The 16,826-nt window shown below is 46.0% G+C and overlaps 2 protein-coding genes across 2 annotated transcripts in view; one reads left to right on the plus strand and one right to left on the minus strand.

The window, feature by feature from the left end:
* Positions 1-459: 459 nt before the first annotated feature.
* On the minus strand, positions 460-7,803 carry LOC104303149 (homeobox protein SIX4). Its single transcript, XM_009903749.2, has 3 exons — positions 6,912-7,803; positions 4,616-5,304; positions 460-2,142 (listed from the first exon to the last, which is right to left on the minus strand). Exons 1-3 carry the CDS (start codon positions 7,775-7,777, stop codon positions 1,346-1,348), a joined length of 2,352 nt encoding a protein of 783 aa, XP_009902051.2. The 5' UTR covers positions 7,778-7,803; the 3' UTR covers positions 460-1,345.
* Positions 7,804-8,728: 925 nt separating this feature from the next.
* Positions 8,729-16,826, plus strand: part of MNAT1 (MNAT1 component of CDK activating kinase) — a 127,718-nt gene continuing 119,620 nt past the window's right edge. The window contains exon 1 of the mRNA XM_009903730.2: positions 8,729-8,836. Coding sequence (XP_009902032.1) covers positions 8,748-8,836 — 89 coding nt within the window. The 5' untranslated portion in view covers positions 8,729-8,747. The remainder of the gene's footprint in view (positions 8,837-16,826) is intronic.

Consider the following 16,826-nt stretch of genomic DNA (forward strand, 5'->3'; position numbering starts at 1 on the left):
CTTTGGCTCTCTGCACCTCTAGTAAATGTTACCCACAATGACCGACAGACTTAGAACTCTTCTTACTTGTGCAAATAGGAGCAGGCCTACTCGCAGAAGTAAGGCATCAGGATTTGTCCCTGAGGACGGATATTTGCAAATCAGTGTTTTTATTCCTCCTGCCACTGTGCTTTAGTAACAAAGATAAGGCCACTAGGAAGAAAGGCACGTGGAATTCTGTAAAAAAAAAAACCAAAACCACAAAAAAGGTTCAACTAATTTGCAAATTACTAACAAAACAAACAAACAAAACCCCTGAACACAAAGACAGAGCGGGCAGAGACAGGGATCTCCTGGGCTTGTGAGACTGGGAGTTCATTTTCTAGTTTCAGTGTGCGATGAACATTTTACCTTTACAGTCTATTGCTTGAAAAACAAACAAACACTAAAAAAGAAAATTAAAACAAAAAATTAAAACCTTGTCCGAAATGACTACCCTTACTTCCTGCTCAAACAATAAAAATAAATTAAACAGCCAGAAAACGCTTTCCTTTTCAATGCATTGTGTCTAGTGAAAGGGAACATAAACCATAAATAAAATCCATTGTACTCATTAAAAAAAAAAAAAAGAGAGTCTCCTTTAAAAGAACAGTATTTACATTCATACTGGAGAGAAAGCTTCTGAGTTGCATAATTAGTTTCAAATGATGCTTTTTCTGGTGCACTGACAAAACGCTAGCTGGTGCATTTTAGAAACCTGTAAATGCCTGATGCGAGATTTTTGGTTTGAATGTAAATCTGCTGGGAAAAAAGAAAACACACCAGTAACAATATTATTTATGACTTTGTTTTGTTTCTTAACCTCAAACAACAGAAAAGTAGCCGGTGAGGTATTGTCTACAGTTACTCAAAAATTTCTCAATGCCCATGGACTAGAAGTAAACAGCAAAAATGATGCATTGATTCTACCCTTTCAGAGCGAGATTTTTGTCCTCTATCTGAAGTCAGGAGTGTGTACTTACTGTTGAGAGTATGGTGTACTATTCAGAGTCTAGTTAAATTATCAGGGTAGTACCTCGTAGCCAAACCTGTATGCATTTGCTCAGTACTTGCCCTGGCATTTCCTTTCTCCTTTAATCCTGTTTAAAAGAGAACAGTGCGTGCAAACCAAGTGTGGCAACCTAATTCTGCTGCCAGAGATTCCTCTGTACATCGATTCTCAACATTTAAGCATTCTTCTGCTTCCCTTAAACATAAAAACCCCAAACCAACCACCAAACGAAAAAAAGCAAAACCCACTTGGTGCTTCTTAGGGCCTCATCAGGAGACTTATCTATTAAAAGAGAAAGCAAGAGGGAAAAAAAAGTTACAAGTCTTGCATATCTTCATCCATCTGCACGGTCTGCAGTTTGGCAAGTTCCTTTTTGTCCGTTTCCAGTTCTTCACAAACCGTGTCAACCATGTTACTCATAACATACTTGGATTTTGAATCCAGCATCATTAAATTGCCAGTTGACTTACTCTCAGAATTAGGTAAGAAATTCTCTTTGACGTCAGGTACGGCTTCCAGAACTAACCTGTGCTCTCTGACAAAATCTTCATGTACTTGTGCAGAGGAGTGGCTGACGCGGTCTCCGCTTGTAGAAACAATTTCTCCGAGTGTGGGCTGTGCTGTAGAAATGGACAACAGATCTTGACTAGTGATGAGGGAACAGTTCTGAAGGGTTGCATAGTTAGTGTTGCTGATAGATATCACGGTAGAGGTACTGGTCACGGGTGATGACATGGACTGGCTCTCCGAAATACCAGAGTTCAGTTCTGCAGCATTTAAAAGAGTTGGTGGTGTGAGGGAAAAATTATGTGAGGGCATTACATTCACTAACGAGGAGGCCAGGGACTGGAGTCCTCCACTGGCTATGTTTTCAGAAGACATGTTGATATTTAGTTGAGTGTTCTGACTGACTGGCATCAACTGAGAAAACACAAGGCTTCTTTCCAGTCCTTCTTGCTTGACAGAGCCTACTGCCTGGCCTGAATTGGGAACTGTATAAACAACTGCACTTGGGGCAAGGGGGCTGAAGAAAACCTTTCCCTGCTGCACTGTTGGAGATTCAGTTGTAAAAGTTCCTCCATCAGTCGTGCTGGGATTTACTGAAACATTACCTAGAGACAGGGAAGCAAAATAAAGGAAAACACAGATTACGGCTGGCAGAGATTTGTGCAGGTGTTTTGTTAAGACATTTTGGTCTTTTTAATGTTTGCACTACACAGAGATGGTAGCAATTCATGCAACACAACAGTGTTTTTCTAACAGGCGAGAGAACATTTGGTATGAAAAAATGCAAGCTGCTAATAGAAAGGAAAGGGAAAAAACAATCTGGTATATGAGGTATCTTTCAGACTCTCATTAAGGGGCAAACAGTCCCCAGCCATGTGATCAAAATGAACGTTCTTTGGCCTTCACTAGTCACCACCACTCAATTTCTAAGAATAGGAGCATGAAAAGCTATTAAAGATAGTTCTGTGACAGACTACAGCTTGTATATGGGAACTGGAAACATATAAAATCCACTACTGCTGGGCAGAGCCTACTCCAGCCAATCTGTAGAGAAAACATTAAAACACAGTTAACTCCTATTGGGTAGCATGTCAAGCACTCAGATGTATTGCCTTTCAGCTCACTTTATCACATGTCTCTAAAAGCTTAACCCTCCACATTCACCATGCCCTGTAAAATCACCCAGTGACTGCCTACCCTTGCTGAAAGCCATGGCACTGTCTGTGTGATGTCACTGATAGCCAAAGCAAAAGGTGGCCTGAGATGACCTAACGTTCATTTTACTGGACATATTATATAAGTTGTCATTGTAATAATTCTTAAAATAAGACAGACAGGCTCTCAGGACTTTATCTTACTTCAAACACCTCTCTTTCTCAAAAGCAGCTAACTTATGATTTTAAAAGGCTACATGTGGAGACACATGGATCTTTTACAATAGCGCCAAAGAGAAATTTCTCTTCCAGGGAACATTTTAGCTCCCTATTCATTTCTGTTAATTAATGGTGATTTTTGGGAAGTTGTTACTCACTTATTTGAACTAGAATAAAGTGAGGCAACTTGACGTTATCCAGCAGTAAGATATCCTTTACTGTAGCTTACTTAAAATAGCCTGCAGCACACTTCACTTGGAATAGGCTGCCAGCTACCCACCCCTCTCATGTTAAAAAAAACCAACAACCACCAACCAACCAAAAAGGGGAAAAAAAAAGTAGCAAACACAGATCTTGACTTTTCTCTGCACCAGACTAGACATATGGTGGGTCACTCTCCAGTGAGATCAGGCATTTTAACAATATGGAAAAATGTTGAGAGAAAAGCTTATCATGATTCTTAAGCCTTTCAAATACAATAGTCCTATACTGCTTAAGGGACAGAACTTACTTTCTCACCTTTGCTGGCTCTCAATTTATGCCTTGGAGCATGTGGGTTAAATGTTTTTTGTAATTACAGGTGGCATTCTGACTAAATGTCATCTTTTTCATCTTGGTTAAACTACATACCAGTAACTTCCAGTAACTGTGAGGTGCCACATTTTAGGAACTTCTAATTGTGCACCCGTTTAGAACATGCTTGCACAGCTTTGGTGTGACTCCCTGTACCACAGCAACAAAAAAAATCATTCCATGTACAAGTTTAAATCAAACAAGCTTACAGGAGCGGAGTTTGATTTTCATTCTAGTACCCACAGCTCCTGAAGTTAGAGAGATTAATTCAAGTTTAATCATTTTCATAGCCAAAGATATAGTGGCTAACGAGTAGCAAAGCTGTCTGGTTGTGCTTTATAACTGACCTGCTTCAAAACAACGATCCAGAGCTAGGCTTGTGCTCTCTGGGATTCTTCCTGGCTGACTGCAAGTTTCAGTCGATGATATGCTAAGACAAACTAAAGTGAACTCGGGGAGGAGCCTGCACAGTTGGCCCATGAACCTGTGATGACATATTTCCCTTGGACTGAGGGCAGTTTTATCCAAATACTCTCACATTTTAGACCTACGAGCTATTGCATATTTCTATTGTTTCCCCTGTTCTTTAATCTTTATTAATTAAAGGACAGAAAATGCACAAGCATGACTGCTTGGTCTTGTTGGGTCTATAGTAATTAAAAATTTATTTTTATGAAATGCTTCAGTTAAAGAACCAAAAAACCAAAACAACCACCACAAGAAGAAAAAACAGTAACAATTTCCAGCTGCTGCAATTTTAATTTTTATGAACTGTCTCATTAAAAGAATTCAATGGCAAATGGGGAATAGTTTGAACTACTGAAACATGTAAAATTTACAGATATTTGTGAAGACTGGTACCCACAGACTGCTGGGAAAAGCATGAGATGAAAGGGGTGTAAAGTATCAGCCCTCCTTTTCTGCTCTTAGTGGAAGAGCTCAGCTTCGTGTAACAGTCTGCCCACGAACATTACCCACTACAAAGACAAAAGGTATTATCTGATTACTGTGTGTGCCCATGGCTGAGATAAAATTCTGGTACCTTGAAGAAATAGGAACACAGCTGCTAAAATGCTGTGCACCCAATTACAACTTTTCTCATACTTCTTACTGTAAGAGACAAAACTATTACCTTGTGAAGCTGCCACAGAAACAGGAGGCAGCTGCAGCGAAGAAAACCCAATGCTTCCGTTCAGCAACTGGCCATTTGTTCCTGAATTGGGGATCTGGACAATGCCATACTGGTTTATTTGGACAGGAGCAGTAAAAGTAACTACAGAGCCTCCATCTTGGGAAGCAGCAGTTTGTACATCTTCCCTTTTCACCTCTGAGCTTGATATCAATCCCGGAAATGAGACTGGGATGTTGCTGGGGCTAAAAGTGGCTGCTGTGACATTGGGGACTGAAGCCTGAAGGAGTTTGAAGTCCTTAACATCTTCTGATGAAGGTGACAGTATGTCAGTAATGGACACCCCGTTGCTAACAACACTTGATGTGGTTTTGGGTGAATTTAAGGTAACTGTCTGCGAAGCCCCCACGCTGAGTCCATTGAGAATGACACCATTGGGTCCCTGAAGAAAAGAGCTACCATTGAGAAAGACGGGAGAGGTACTGGCAGGCACAAGGTTTCCATTCAGTAAGACCCCAGATGAGCTCAAGGCTATTTTAGTGTTTCCAAGTTGCTGCATGTAGACAGGCTCTGTGTGGCCAGGAAGGCTGAGGCTGGCAATGCCATCGGTTGAGCCGGAGAGTGGATGGGGAGATAAATCCTCTTGCCCCTTACTGGATTCATCTTCTGTGCTAGGGTTGCCATCTGACTCGCTAAGGGAAAAGACAGAGACATGACATTGCATTATCACAGCATCCCTGTGAGTTCTGCACCAGGAGGATTCATTGCTTTCATACAGTTTGTGAAAACTTCCCAAGCATTTTTTTCATGTTTTGCCTTTACATGGCACTTTAAACGACTTCCAAATCAAGCAGCACGTTTCTTAGAAATGGACATATCAAATCAAACACTTGCCTGCGGCAAAACTTTACAGACCGGGTTAGGGACTTGTAACTGAAGTCCCCCCTTCCTGTACAGCCGGGCGACCAAAGGGAGCAGCCTGGGGCCCCAGGCGGCTGGCCCAGGGTGTCCACGCATATGAGACCCGCCGCAGCCATTTGGCAAGTCGCTGGGCGGCAGCTGCGGGAGGTGAAAGCAGGCCGGGAAGCGCCGACCGACCCTCCCAGCCTCCGCCTGCACCCCCCAGGACTCGGCTATCCCGAGCCCTGGGAAGAGGGGAGGCCCTGCGGAGGCCGGTCCCGGGCTGCCCCCAGATGCAGGCGAAGGCACTTCGCGCTGTGTTTGGCAGCCAGGAGACGTAGGGGGGGTGGACTATGTGCCGCGCCCGGCGAGGCCGCCCCGAACCCCTCCACTCAGAGCTGCGCCAGGGTTTTTTTGCTAACTGATCCTCCCTCGACTGCATTTTTCGGTCGCTCCTTCCCTCCCTTCCCCCTCGGTCGCTCGCCCTTTGATGTGTCCCGCGGGGAGGGGGCCACAGCGGCACAATCGCGCCCTTGGTTGAGGAATGCCTTGGGGCCCTCGGCCGGCCGCCACTTTCCTCCCTCCTTTCCTCCCTTCTCCCTTCCTCCCCCCCTCCTCCCTTCCCGTCCCTGCCCCGGGAGGAAGGAGGGGGCGGGAGCGGGGAGGTCACCTCCACCTGCCCGCCTCGCGGCGCCGAGCCCCCGCGGCGGCCCCTCTGCCAGTGGGGAAGGGGGCGCAGAGGCAGAGCCCCGGGCCGGGTGCGGGCGGAGCAGGACCAGGCGGAGGCGGCTCTCCCGCCCTGCAGGGAGCAAACGGCCGGGGAGGTGGAGGCCTAGGGCGGGCCGAGTCCGGCGGTGCCGCTACTGAGGCCCGGCCCGGCGCGACCAACCCCGCTCCCTCGCTGAAACCCGAGCTCGGCCCGCTCCCGAGTCAGGTTTCAAAACAGAGCGAGCGGCGGGACCCCACACCCCCGCGCGTTCTCCGGCCGCCGTCAATGATTAACTCTGTCAGGCGCGACAATTAAATAAAAACAAGAGGGGGAAACAAACACTCCCTCGGCTCCCCCGTCTCGTCCCTTCCCCGGAGTCCCCCGTGCCGCCAGTGTCCGCGGGTCGGCCTGTGGCTCCTCCAGCCCGGAGGGAAGAGGGGCCGGCGGCGGGAGGGGAGCGCGGGAAGTGGAAGGGGGCGGTGGGGGCCGGGGCTGAACTTTCCCGGCACGGCTCGCATGCCTGCGTGCCCGGGCCGGGTGGGTGTGTTGGGAAGCGAGGGAGCGGGGAGGGGGAAGGAGGGGAGGACGAGGCGCACCGAAGGTAAGCGCCATGTTTGCAAGGGAAGAAAGAGCCGGGAGAGGGAAGGCAGGCAGGCGGGAGAGGGGGCGGGGAGGAAAGTTTGCCCTCACCTTTTGGACTGGGTCTCGGAAGGGTTTCGGTCCCGTTGCCTGCGATTCTTGAACCAGTTGCTGACCTGGGTTAGGGACAGCCCGGTGATCTTGGCCAGGTTGCGCTTGGCGGCTGGTGAGGGGTACCGGTTCAGCTTGTAAAACTCTTTCAGCGCGTTGCGGGACTTCTCCTTGAAGCAGTAGACCGTCTCCTCGCCGTCCCAGATCGTCCTGGGCAGAGGGTATTTCCTCCGCAGCCTGTACTTGTCCACCGCCCCCAAAGGTCTGCCCCGGGCTCGCTCCGCCTCGGTGTATCGAGCCTTGTACCAGAGCTCCTGCAGGAGCGGGTGGTTGGAGGAGTCGAAGTTGTGACTCTCCAGGATGCTATAGAGCTCCGCGTAGATTCCCTGGTGGAAAGCCACCAGCGCCCGAGCTTTCATTAAGCTCTCGTTGCCACGTAGCAGATCGCTCGGGGGCAAAGACCACAGGAACCTGGCCAGGCGGTCCAGGTTCCCACCTTGCTGCAGCGCCTCGCAGACGCAGGCGACATGGTCCGGAGAGAAAGCCAGGGGGGGCTGCGAGGAGGAGGAAGAGGATGAAGAAGAAGAAGAGGAGGAGGGAGAGGAGGCAGCGTGGTGATTCCTGGCCAGGAGTTCTGTGTGGAGCAGTACCTGGTCCGCGGCTCCCTCCTCCGCGGCGGTGGCAGAGGCTGCGTGCTCCATGGGGAACGGGGCCACGGCGGGAGGGGGCGGCGGCGCTGGGTTGAGGGCTCCCGCCGCAGCTCCGTCGGGGGGCACCTTGCTTGCTTCAGAGAGAATTTCCATCACATTTTCCTGCTTGATCTCCACCGCGCCCGCGATCTCGTCCGTGGGGGAGGCAGACGACATTTTCAGTTTGTTTTCCTTTTTTTTTTTTTTTTTTTTTTTTTCCCCTTCCCTTCCCCCCGTCCCCTTCTTCTCTTCTCCCCCCTTCCTATCTCCCTGAAAAGTCCACTCCTCCTCCTCCTGCTCTCGGCCGGCTCTAGCCGATCAGGTTTCCTCCCGGCCACGCAATAACCATTAAAGATAGCTGCTATAGCAAAGTAGTGTAAACGGGCTTCTCTGCGCGACTCCCCCCAACGTGACTCCCAGCCTCGCTGCAATACTATATGGCACCGCAGACTGCTGGCCCTGCCGAGCCCGCCCATTGGCTGTGCCTCGCCGGGGGGGCGGGGGCTCTCTCGTCTCCAGAGCAACCGTCAATCAAGCAGCCCCGCACGGCTCCTGTCCCCCTCCGTTCCCCACCTCCACCTGGAGCGCTGCCGCCCCGTCCCAAGGCCGGCGGGAGGGAGGAGGAGACGGCGGCGGGTACCTCCGCACCTGCGCTACCGCCAAGTGCCTTTCCCGAGGCGGGAGGAATTCAAACTCTCTGGATGTGTTAGTTACGTGATGTAAGGGGAGCTCTGTGAGGGAGAGACCGCCCTGTAGCGGCCTCCTGTTGATTATTCATTAGGCAGGAGTGCCGCCCCCGCCCCGTTACACCGAAGATCTCCGGCCTGGACAGCGGGCCCCCTCCGTCCCAACGCCAGGCCGGTGCTGCCTGGGGCGGCTGGTACCCGCTCGGCCTGGTAGTCTTGGCCCTTCTCGCCGCCGGCTGGCTCTGCGTGGCGGTGGTCAGGACTGGAAGGGGTGCGAAGTGAGCCTCACTGGGCCGGGCCCCCGCGGCCGGCGGAACGTGCGGGACGGCAAGCGACGCCGGCGGAACACTTTGGCTGCTGCGCTGAGCGGCGGAAGGCGGAAGGCGCGGAGGGAGGGGAAGAGAGAGAAAGAGAGGGAGGGAGGGCAGGGAAGAGAGTGGGAGGGGGACGCAGAGACAGCCATGGATGACCAGGGCTGCCCGCGATGCAAGACCACCAAGTACCGCAATCCTTCTTTGAAGCTGATGGTCAACGTCTGCGGGCACACGCTGTGAGTGGGGCCGCTACTCCGCTTTGAGGGGGACCGGTGGGGAACGGACGCAGTGAGGGGAGAGTGGCCTCGGCCTGAGGCTGCTTCTCTGCGGGGGCACCGGGTGACGGAGCCTGAGGGGAACAGTCACTCCTCCGGCCGGTCTGGGTGGGGAGAGCACTCCGGCCACCCGGCCCGGCGAGGCTCCGCCGGAGCAGTGCGTGCCTTTGCGAGACGGCTGCGGGCCCCTCGTTTCCCGTTTGCCTCCCGGCGGCAACGCTAGGGCCAGCGGTTCGTTTCGGGCCAGGGACTGGATCGCGATGTGGCTACTTCTCGGTAGTGAAATGCTCGGGGCTAGGGGAACCACAGTTCATTCGGTGTGGTGGTTGGTACCGGCTCCTATCCTGAAGACGTGAGGCTTCGGATTATGAAACGGGGAACGTTGAGAGAAATGCATTTCTCATCAACTTAAACTATTATTATTTGTATTTAGTATTCTGGATAATTAAGGGGTGGGGGAATCGATTTATCTTTTTGGAGTGTTAATTCTTTTGAATAAGGGATGTTTCGAGTGAAGGTTTGATGCTGGTTTAAATGTTGAAAAACCCTTGTGTCAGCCTTTGCTGCTGCTGGTGGTTACCCATTTGTATTTTCCTGTTGCACTGAGGATGAACACTTTGTTAATTCCCAGCACTGGCAGCAGTTGATGTAAGTCATAGTCTGAATTAATTTGCTTTCAGATCTTCGTTAGAGTGGAAGTTTTAAAGACACTAAATTCTTTCTAGATAACACAGGTTAGAATCTCTTACTATAGTGGCAGCCTTTTCTGAGCTTTTTTGTTTATTTTTAATGTCTTAATCATTCCTGTAATGCCTGTATCAAACTGTTCTTACTGTTAAACTGCACGTGAATTATATTCAAAAGACGCAGCCTGAAAGTTTGGTACAGCATTGCAAGTGAAGAGAATGAAGGAACTGGATTAGAACAAAGGATTTATGTTACTTTCTTGGGAAAAAAGTTTTAGCTTTCATCCAGTTTCCTGCTCCTGTTCTCTATGGCGTCACAAATGCTTCTATTGCCAGGAGGAAAGGCATGTGGGAAAACAGCAGATGATATCCTGGTAGTGCTGGTGTAGGAGAGGGTGGCATTAGGGCTGTTCTGTTAGTTACAGTGATGCTGGCTGTGCAAAAGTGCAGTGTTAGCTGGAGTTCAAAAGGTAACAGCCACAGTTGCACAAGACTGTGCAGCTTTCAAATGATGCTTCTATCTTGTATTCCAGTGAGGATCACAGGACTAGTGGTCTTGATGATCTATTTTCAAGCTCCTCCAGAGCCACTTCCAGCAGTGGACAGCATGTTTCAGTTTGCTTTCCTGCTTTGGTTCTCAGTGGTGGTACTTTTGTAGCTGAGCTTAGCTTGAGAAAATCAGGCATGTTTTGTGCTTTACTAGGTCCAGCTGCTGACATGTATTTGATGTCGATGTCCTTGTCTTTCCTTGTTTCTTCCCTGCTGCAGAAGGACTGCCTTTGCTCTTGTTTGCACTTCTGCATTTGCCAGGTGTTTCATCTAGGACCAGATCAGTAGTAGTCTGGACCTGTGTGGCCCTGGGCTGAGCTAGCTGAGTATCTTTGCAAGGTGCTTGCTAGGAGAGGGCTAAGCAGATCCAGACTGGCCTAATTCAGACCCAGCAAAGTCTGTTAGTCCTTCCTTTACCTTTCCACAGCAAGTGCAGTACTTTCCCAGTCTGTGCAGCTGGGCACCGCTTTAAACCATATGTGTATGAGGGTAAACTTGAAGTCACTGTGTAAGTAGGATCTCTGGATTTCTCTGGTTTTGTTGTAGTTAAGGACTCTCCATCTTGATGTGGTTCAAGTGGGTCACTTTTCCTCTGTAATATCCTTCCAATAACTCCTTTAAGGTTGTGTTTTTATTATTATTTCCATATGATGTTACAGAGCTTTCATGCTGGAAGTAGTTTCTTTGTAATGGTTAATAAATTCTTGTAATAACTGATCTGAAAGCTCAGATGAGGCACCTGTGAATGAAGTATGAGGGGAAAAATAGGAGGTAATTGACATTTCTTTCATAAATTCACCATGTTTCAGACACAAGAAAGGAATGTGTAACTAGTTCTCAAAGCAAATGAGCTAACAGGTTTCTGATGGAGATTTACAGGCAATCTGTTCTGATAGTTTGCTGTTCTTAGCATTGAAAATACTTCTAATTTCTAATCTAAATTTATTTGCTGTGAATTCATAATTTAAGAATTCTAACATGCATTTTATACAACTTTTGTTCTCCTTATTATTACACCTCTTCTGCACTAACATGTCACATGTTTTGAGAGCTTTCTCTTGTGCTTTTCACAGTTAAAATCCTATTCCTTCAGTCACCTCTTTTCAGTGATTTTTTGATTGGGGTTTTTTGTACATCTGCAGGATATTCACACTGCTGTTCTTGAGGCTTTTCCTACTCATTTCGCATTTTTCTGGAACACTGGACTTTCCATCCTAGTCCTTAATACAGCAGGCAGAGTCAAAATGACCTCACATGGTTTTCATATGACACCTGTATTTCTTACATCTCAGTATGATGGTGACTTTTTTTTTAAAGTGATGTATGATTTGTGTTCATCATAAACCCTATATTCTTCAACGTTTTACCACTCAATGGATCTTTGAACAGAATGGTATTTAACCTTGCCTTCACGATGTGTTATGCAGCTTTGCATTCTTATGTGATGTATAGTTTGACAGTGCAAAATGTGGACTTTGCACTTGCTTCATGTGACTTGGATTCCTCCATCTAAGCACTTGTGACTGTCTTCTTAAATGACTTTTCCATCCTTACATTTTTATGTGTAATTTGTGTGCAAGGCATTGTTTGGGAGATCTTCAAAGCTGCTGTTTGTGAGCATAAGAAATCAAACTGAGACAGCAAAACACAGAGTTGCTTGCAATAAATTTTTTGCTAAATAGCCTTCCTTCACTGCCAAGTTACTTTTTGTAACGGTGGAGAATGTTAAAATATTAGATTCCTGTGAATGGGCTTGCTACCTACTTTCTCTCTGGCAGAAATGATGCTTTATCTCTGAGTAGGGGTTTCTTACAGTCTCTTGGTATTTGTTTAGATTACATGACTGTCAGTTCAAATGTGTCCAAAGTCCAGTTAACCAAAAACTATATTACCTCTTTTGCTGTTGCACTAACCACATTGTTACTGTGTCATTGAAGGAAATTATATTTGTTTGATATGATTTATTCTTAACAGATTGTGTGTTTAATCTTATCTGCTTCATCATCTGAAATATGCAGGAGAGAGGTGTTTTTATCTGATTATTTCAGCATCTTCCCAGGACTGACAGCACCTCTGAGTGGTCTGTCTTGCCCAGTGCCTTCAGTTTCTTGCTTCTTGGAGGCAGGAGCTTTCTCCCTTCTTTAGTCTGATGGAACTTACTGCAGAAAGCAGAGATGATCTTTGATACCTACCTTTGTCAGCTTTCAAAGGGTAGATATTATGTCTACCATATTTGAAAACCTTGAAATATTCTTTTAATACCATAAGACCTGAATATATAGTCCACAGGTTTATGGAAGCTTATTAAGTTGCATGCTAAAGCACATTGCCTTTATCATGCTTTCTGTTTGAAGTCTGCTTATAAATAGGCATGGGAAATTTAGAGTCCTGAATGTTGGCTCAGGAGGTTTGGAGCAATTGCTCTAATGCATTTCCCAGTTCTCACTTGTGTTCTTGCTCCTGCTGCTGCAACGTGAGTTACATTAGGCAGTTAATCCTTCTTAGTGAATGAAGATCGATGCAGAAAGTGCCCTGAGTGCTTCGGCATCATCTGTCAGAGATTTTTCCTTCCCATTGAATAAAGGGTTAATGTGCTCCTCCTGTAACTGCTCTTTCTTTCACTGCAGAAGTTCTGAAGGCATGTTTTCCTGTTAGCTTCAGTATTGTGTCCCAGTAGTTTCTTTCCTAATACTTTGACCTTTCCTTTTCCTTTTTTTGTTAACGGTTCTGTTCATTTAATAAAGTGACTGTTAGTGATTTGATTTGCACTTGTGCAAAATCTCTTGAATTTCAAGTCATTAAAGAGCCTATACTTAGCAGAGATGATTTGTCAGTAAACTTCAGATCTTTCTCCTGGGTTTCATATAGCTTGTGGTTTTGCCATCAGTTAATTTTCTTTGTTTTGTGGCTCTGTTTTTCTTTCTGAAGAACTGAGAGTTGCATTCTTGTGCCTTCTGTCAGCCAAGCTGTTTTCACTTTCACATTCTGAGCCTGTTCCTTCCCTTTGGCTAGAATGAAACTAGAAGAGCCTTCCTTTTACCGTATTTGGTTAATTTTTTTCCTTTTTTTTTTTTTCTTTCTCATTTTTATTCTCAGCTCCTATATAAACAACATTAATCTCAAAGTATTTGAGAACTTGTTTGGTAGTGGTTGTCCTGTTTGTTTCATCTTTTTTGACAGATGCCTACAGAGAGGCTTCTTCTTGCTGGGAAGTTCTGTGCTTTGGAGGTTTGTCTGTTTGCTCTTCTCCTCTTCCCCATGTGATTAATTTAAGTGCTTTTCATCTGGGCTAGATACTGTGTGTTAGAATACCTGTGTTGGCCTCTCGTCTCTCTTGTGCTGCCACCTTGATCCTGCCAATGATTTCACTCTGGATCTCAGCACCAACATAAGCAGACAGCATTTGTCTTCCCTTTGTATGTCTTCAGTGTGCATGATTCTACATTACGGAAAACTCAGAGTGCCCTTTTCCTACACTGCACATTAGCCATGTTCAGTTCCCCTGTGGTCAGTGGAGTTCCGGAATGTGTTCGTGTCTGCTTGTGGCAGGGCTGGGGTTGGTGCGCTGATAAGCGCAGCAGTGGTGCAGTGTGAGATAAGAGTTAGGCAGATGAGTGTGAGAGGATGAAATCGGACATTGGATCCCAGCTGTAAACATCCTTCATGTTGGGTTTCCATTGCAGTTTATTTCAATGGAACCATGCCAAGCCTTACAATTGTGGGAATTGGAGTGTCTTGGGGTTATTTTGTTTTCCTTGGTTATTGCTTCTTGACCAATATTGCCAAAAGTGTAATGCCACGTGTTTTTGGTATTAGAGTAATGTTAAATAAGCTTTTTCCACTATAAATCTTCCCTGTCACCAGGAGGGAGGATGATAAATTAGCAGTTAAAAGTTGTTCTAGGATGGGACTTGGTATGGAAATTCTCAGTTCAAGAATAATGAACGTCTTTTAAAGTTTATTTTCTTAAGTATTACAGAGGTTCGAGGCATCAGATACTTGGCTGTAAAGATGCTTTTCTGCGTCTAATTATGGACTAATGCTTAATTAAGTTCTGCAGTGCATTAGTTTCTAAGGTGCACTGATGGCTTTACTGCCTTTTAAAAATTCACTCTTAAGAATTATATTCAAAAACTTTTGTGCATGCCTTTTTGTGCATTTTTGGTTATTCAGATGATTCTTAATGTCTTTTCTGAGTGCTTGCCAGTAGAGTTGTAATCCACCTGGCTTCATTTGAGATCATGAATTATCTTTTCCTCTGCCTGCTTGGGTTTCATGGCCTGTGTTGAGTTTTAGCAAACAGGTTAGGCATATCCTACTGATTTACTTACATAAAGAAGAAAGGAAATGCACCCATGAAAACTGCGGTAAAAGAATGTAAAGGTTGTTACTGCTAGCAGGACTGGGTGAATAAATTTACTGTTGGCTGTAAACTTGGACCATATGGTCTCCAACAATCAGATGCAAAAGTCTTGGGTAAAAGAGGTAGTTAATTTGGCTGCTGGTTCAGCTTTGTTGTCCACTGCCTGCTGTAGGGAGGAGGAGAGAAACTGCTATTTAAAGCTCTCTCTTAGGAGTTAGTGGTGCTCCAACTACCTGTGGCCTATGCTGACTTGTAGAGAGGAAACGTGGAAGTATGCAGACCAAAAAAAAGCAAAGAAACTCCTTTTCCTCCCCAGTGTCATTGTTGTGCTGTCTCTGGAAAGTGTCTTTGCCATGCTTGACATCCCTGTGAAACAGGGGTGCAGGTACCAGAGCAGCCTCTATACACAACTGATAGTCTTGATTTCAGCTGCTGTCAGTGTAGTATTTTGGAGTTGGTTTGTTTGTGTTCTGCTGCAATTGTAGACAGTAGTTAATGAACTTCCTCTGCTCTGGCTTTTCTAGTGTCATTTTCCCCTCTACGAGAGACTTATGGAAAGGTGTTTAGGCTCCTTATTAATTTTTTTGTTTGTTTGTTCTCCTTTTCCCAGAGGGATATGTGTTTATTCCTTGTTTAATTTGTTAATAAGGCATCAGAATGAAGGCTGCCTAAACCCCCTTACTATCTGTAGGCCCAGCTTTGTGTTGCTCAGGGGAGACATCAATTCACTGAGTTATGTTGTGAGGATTCTGTAATCTGCCCTGCACCCTGTTATGGCTGTTCCAGGGATTCATTAGGGGGTAAGTGCATCCTCTGAGAACTCTAATTGCAGTGCTAATGACTGCTAAAATGAAGAAACAGAGGTTTCATTATTTGCATATTTATGTTCATGTTAGCAGCGTTTGGAGTTTTGCGGCTGTCAGATTCCCCAGGAGTTGGAAGCAGGCACATCCCTGGTGAATTCAGGGGAGCGGAGTCTTACACCAGCGTGTGGGGTTGGAGTCATCAAAAAAAAAGGTTTGGAATCTTCTTGTTTAAACTCATTCCAAGTGAAAGGATCACTTGGCTTCCTTCTGCATTCTTTGCAGTGTAGTTCAAGAAAATGCCTTTCTGCTAAGATGGGGGGAAAGCCCTGGAGATTGTGGAAAATAACATAAAACTGTATTTCAGCCAAGTGAGTCTGAGTGAAGAAGTCTAACTAGAGGTAGGCAGTGAGACCTGTAACTTTTAACTTGAACATGTGGGAATTGGGTGCTTAAATACATACTTCAATTTTATTTGGCAACCTTCTTTCCTAAAGAAAATATCTGAAGTGAAAGATATCCAAGGATAATGATTCACGGCTGTCATTTGTACTGTAAAGGCTGGCTGTGATGTGTATGATTTTTAGACCATCAGATTTCTATTAATATTAAAGTGAGGTGGAGGCTCATAAGGACAAACAGCATGAGTAGCACTGGTTAAGCCATAGAAACGTGGCTGCAGGAGTAAGAGCAGACAGCAGGCACAAGGGGAAGGGCCACCCGAGTCTGGCACTTAGTGAACCACTGCAGGAGCTGGTGTAGTTTGCTAACCTGGGAGAAAACAAGCAGCTGCTTTAGTGTGGTGGTGTTTGTATGGGACTAGTGAGTTGCAGTGGCATGTGAATGGTTAGACGTCAGAGGTGGTGCAAGATAATCTGTAGGAATGTGTGTCCACAAGTAAAATAGGATTAGGGTTGAAGGAAGGACTTCAAGATTATGCCATTTTGTGAAGCTGGATGCTTAAAAAGCTGGTTTATCTGGGAGAGCAAGTACTCAGTTTTGTCTCTTAGGCTTGTGTTCTTGCTGCTCTTGGCGTATCATATCTCAAATGATGTGCCTAGGTAGTAGAACCTTACTTGCAAGAAAAGTATAAGTAGTCTTAGTGAACTAAACCAGATTAAGACTACATCTAGTTAAAAATCTCACCAGGACTGGAATTTCATGTGGTCCTAAAAATGCCTACTTTGCTTTGGGGAGATAAATACTCAAAACTATGTAGTGTACTAGTTTTGCAGCAATTTACATCTCTGAGAGAATTCTCTTCATGTCTTCTGGGTGAACAGGGACTCACATCAAGGAGATTTTAATTCATGTTTGTCAGATCTACCATGGGAAGTTAGGTTAACTGGTGCATGTTAGAAATAGTTGCACAATCACAGCCTGTGTACATCCTTGAAGGAAGAGGCAGAATTACTTTTGGTTTAAAGTGGAATGTATTCCCTCAGAGAGCTTTTTTTCTGGCTTCGTAGGGAGTAAAAATCCTTTGTCTTTCTTGAGTTATTATTGTTTTTATTAATAGGGATTAGATGCTGTTTGGACTTTGTTCCATT

Source organism: Dryobates pubescens, chromosome 5 (assembly GCF_014839835.1).
Source record: "Dryobates pubescens isolate bDryPub1 chromosome 5, bDryPub1.pri, whole genome shotgun sequence".
NCBI lineage: Eukaryota > Metazoa > Chordata > Aves > Piciformes > Picidae > Dryobates > Dryobates pubescens.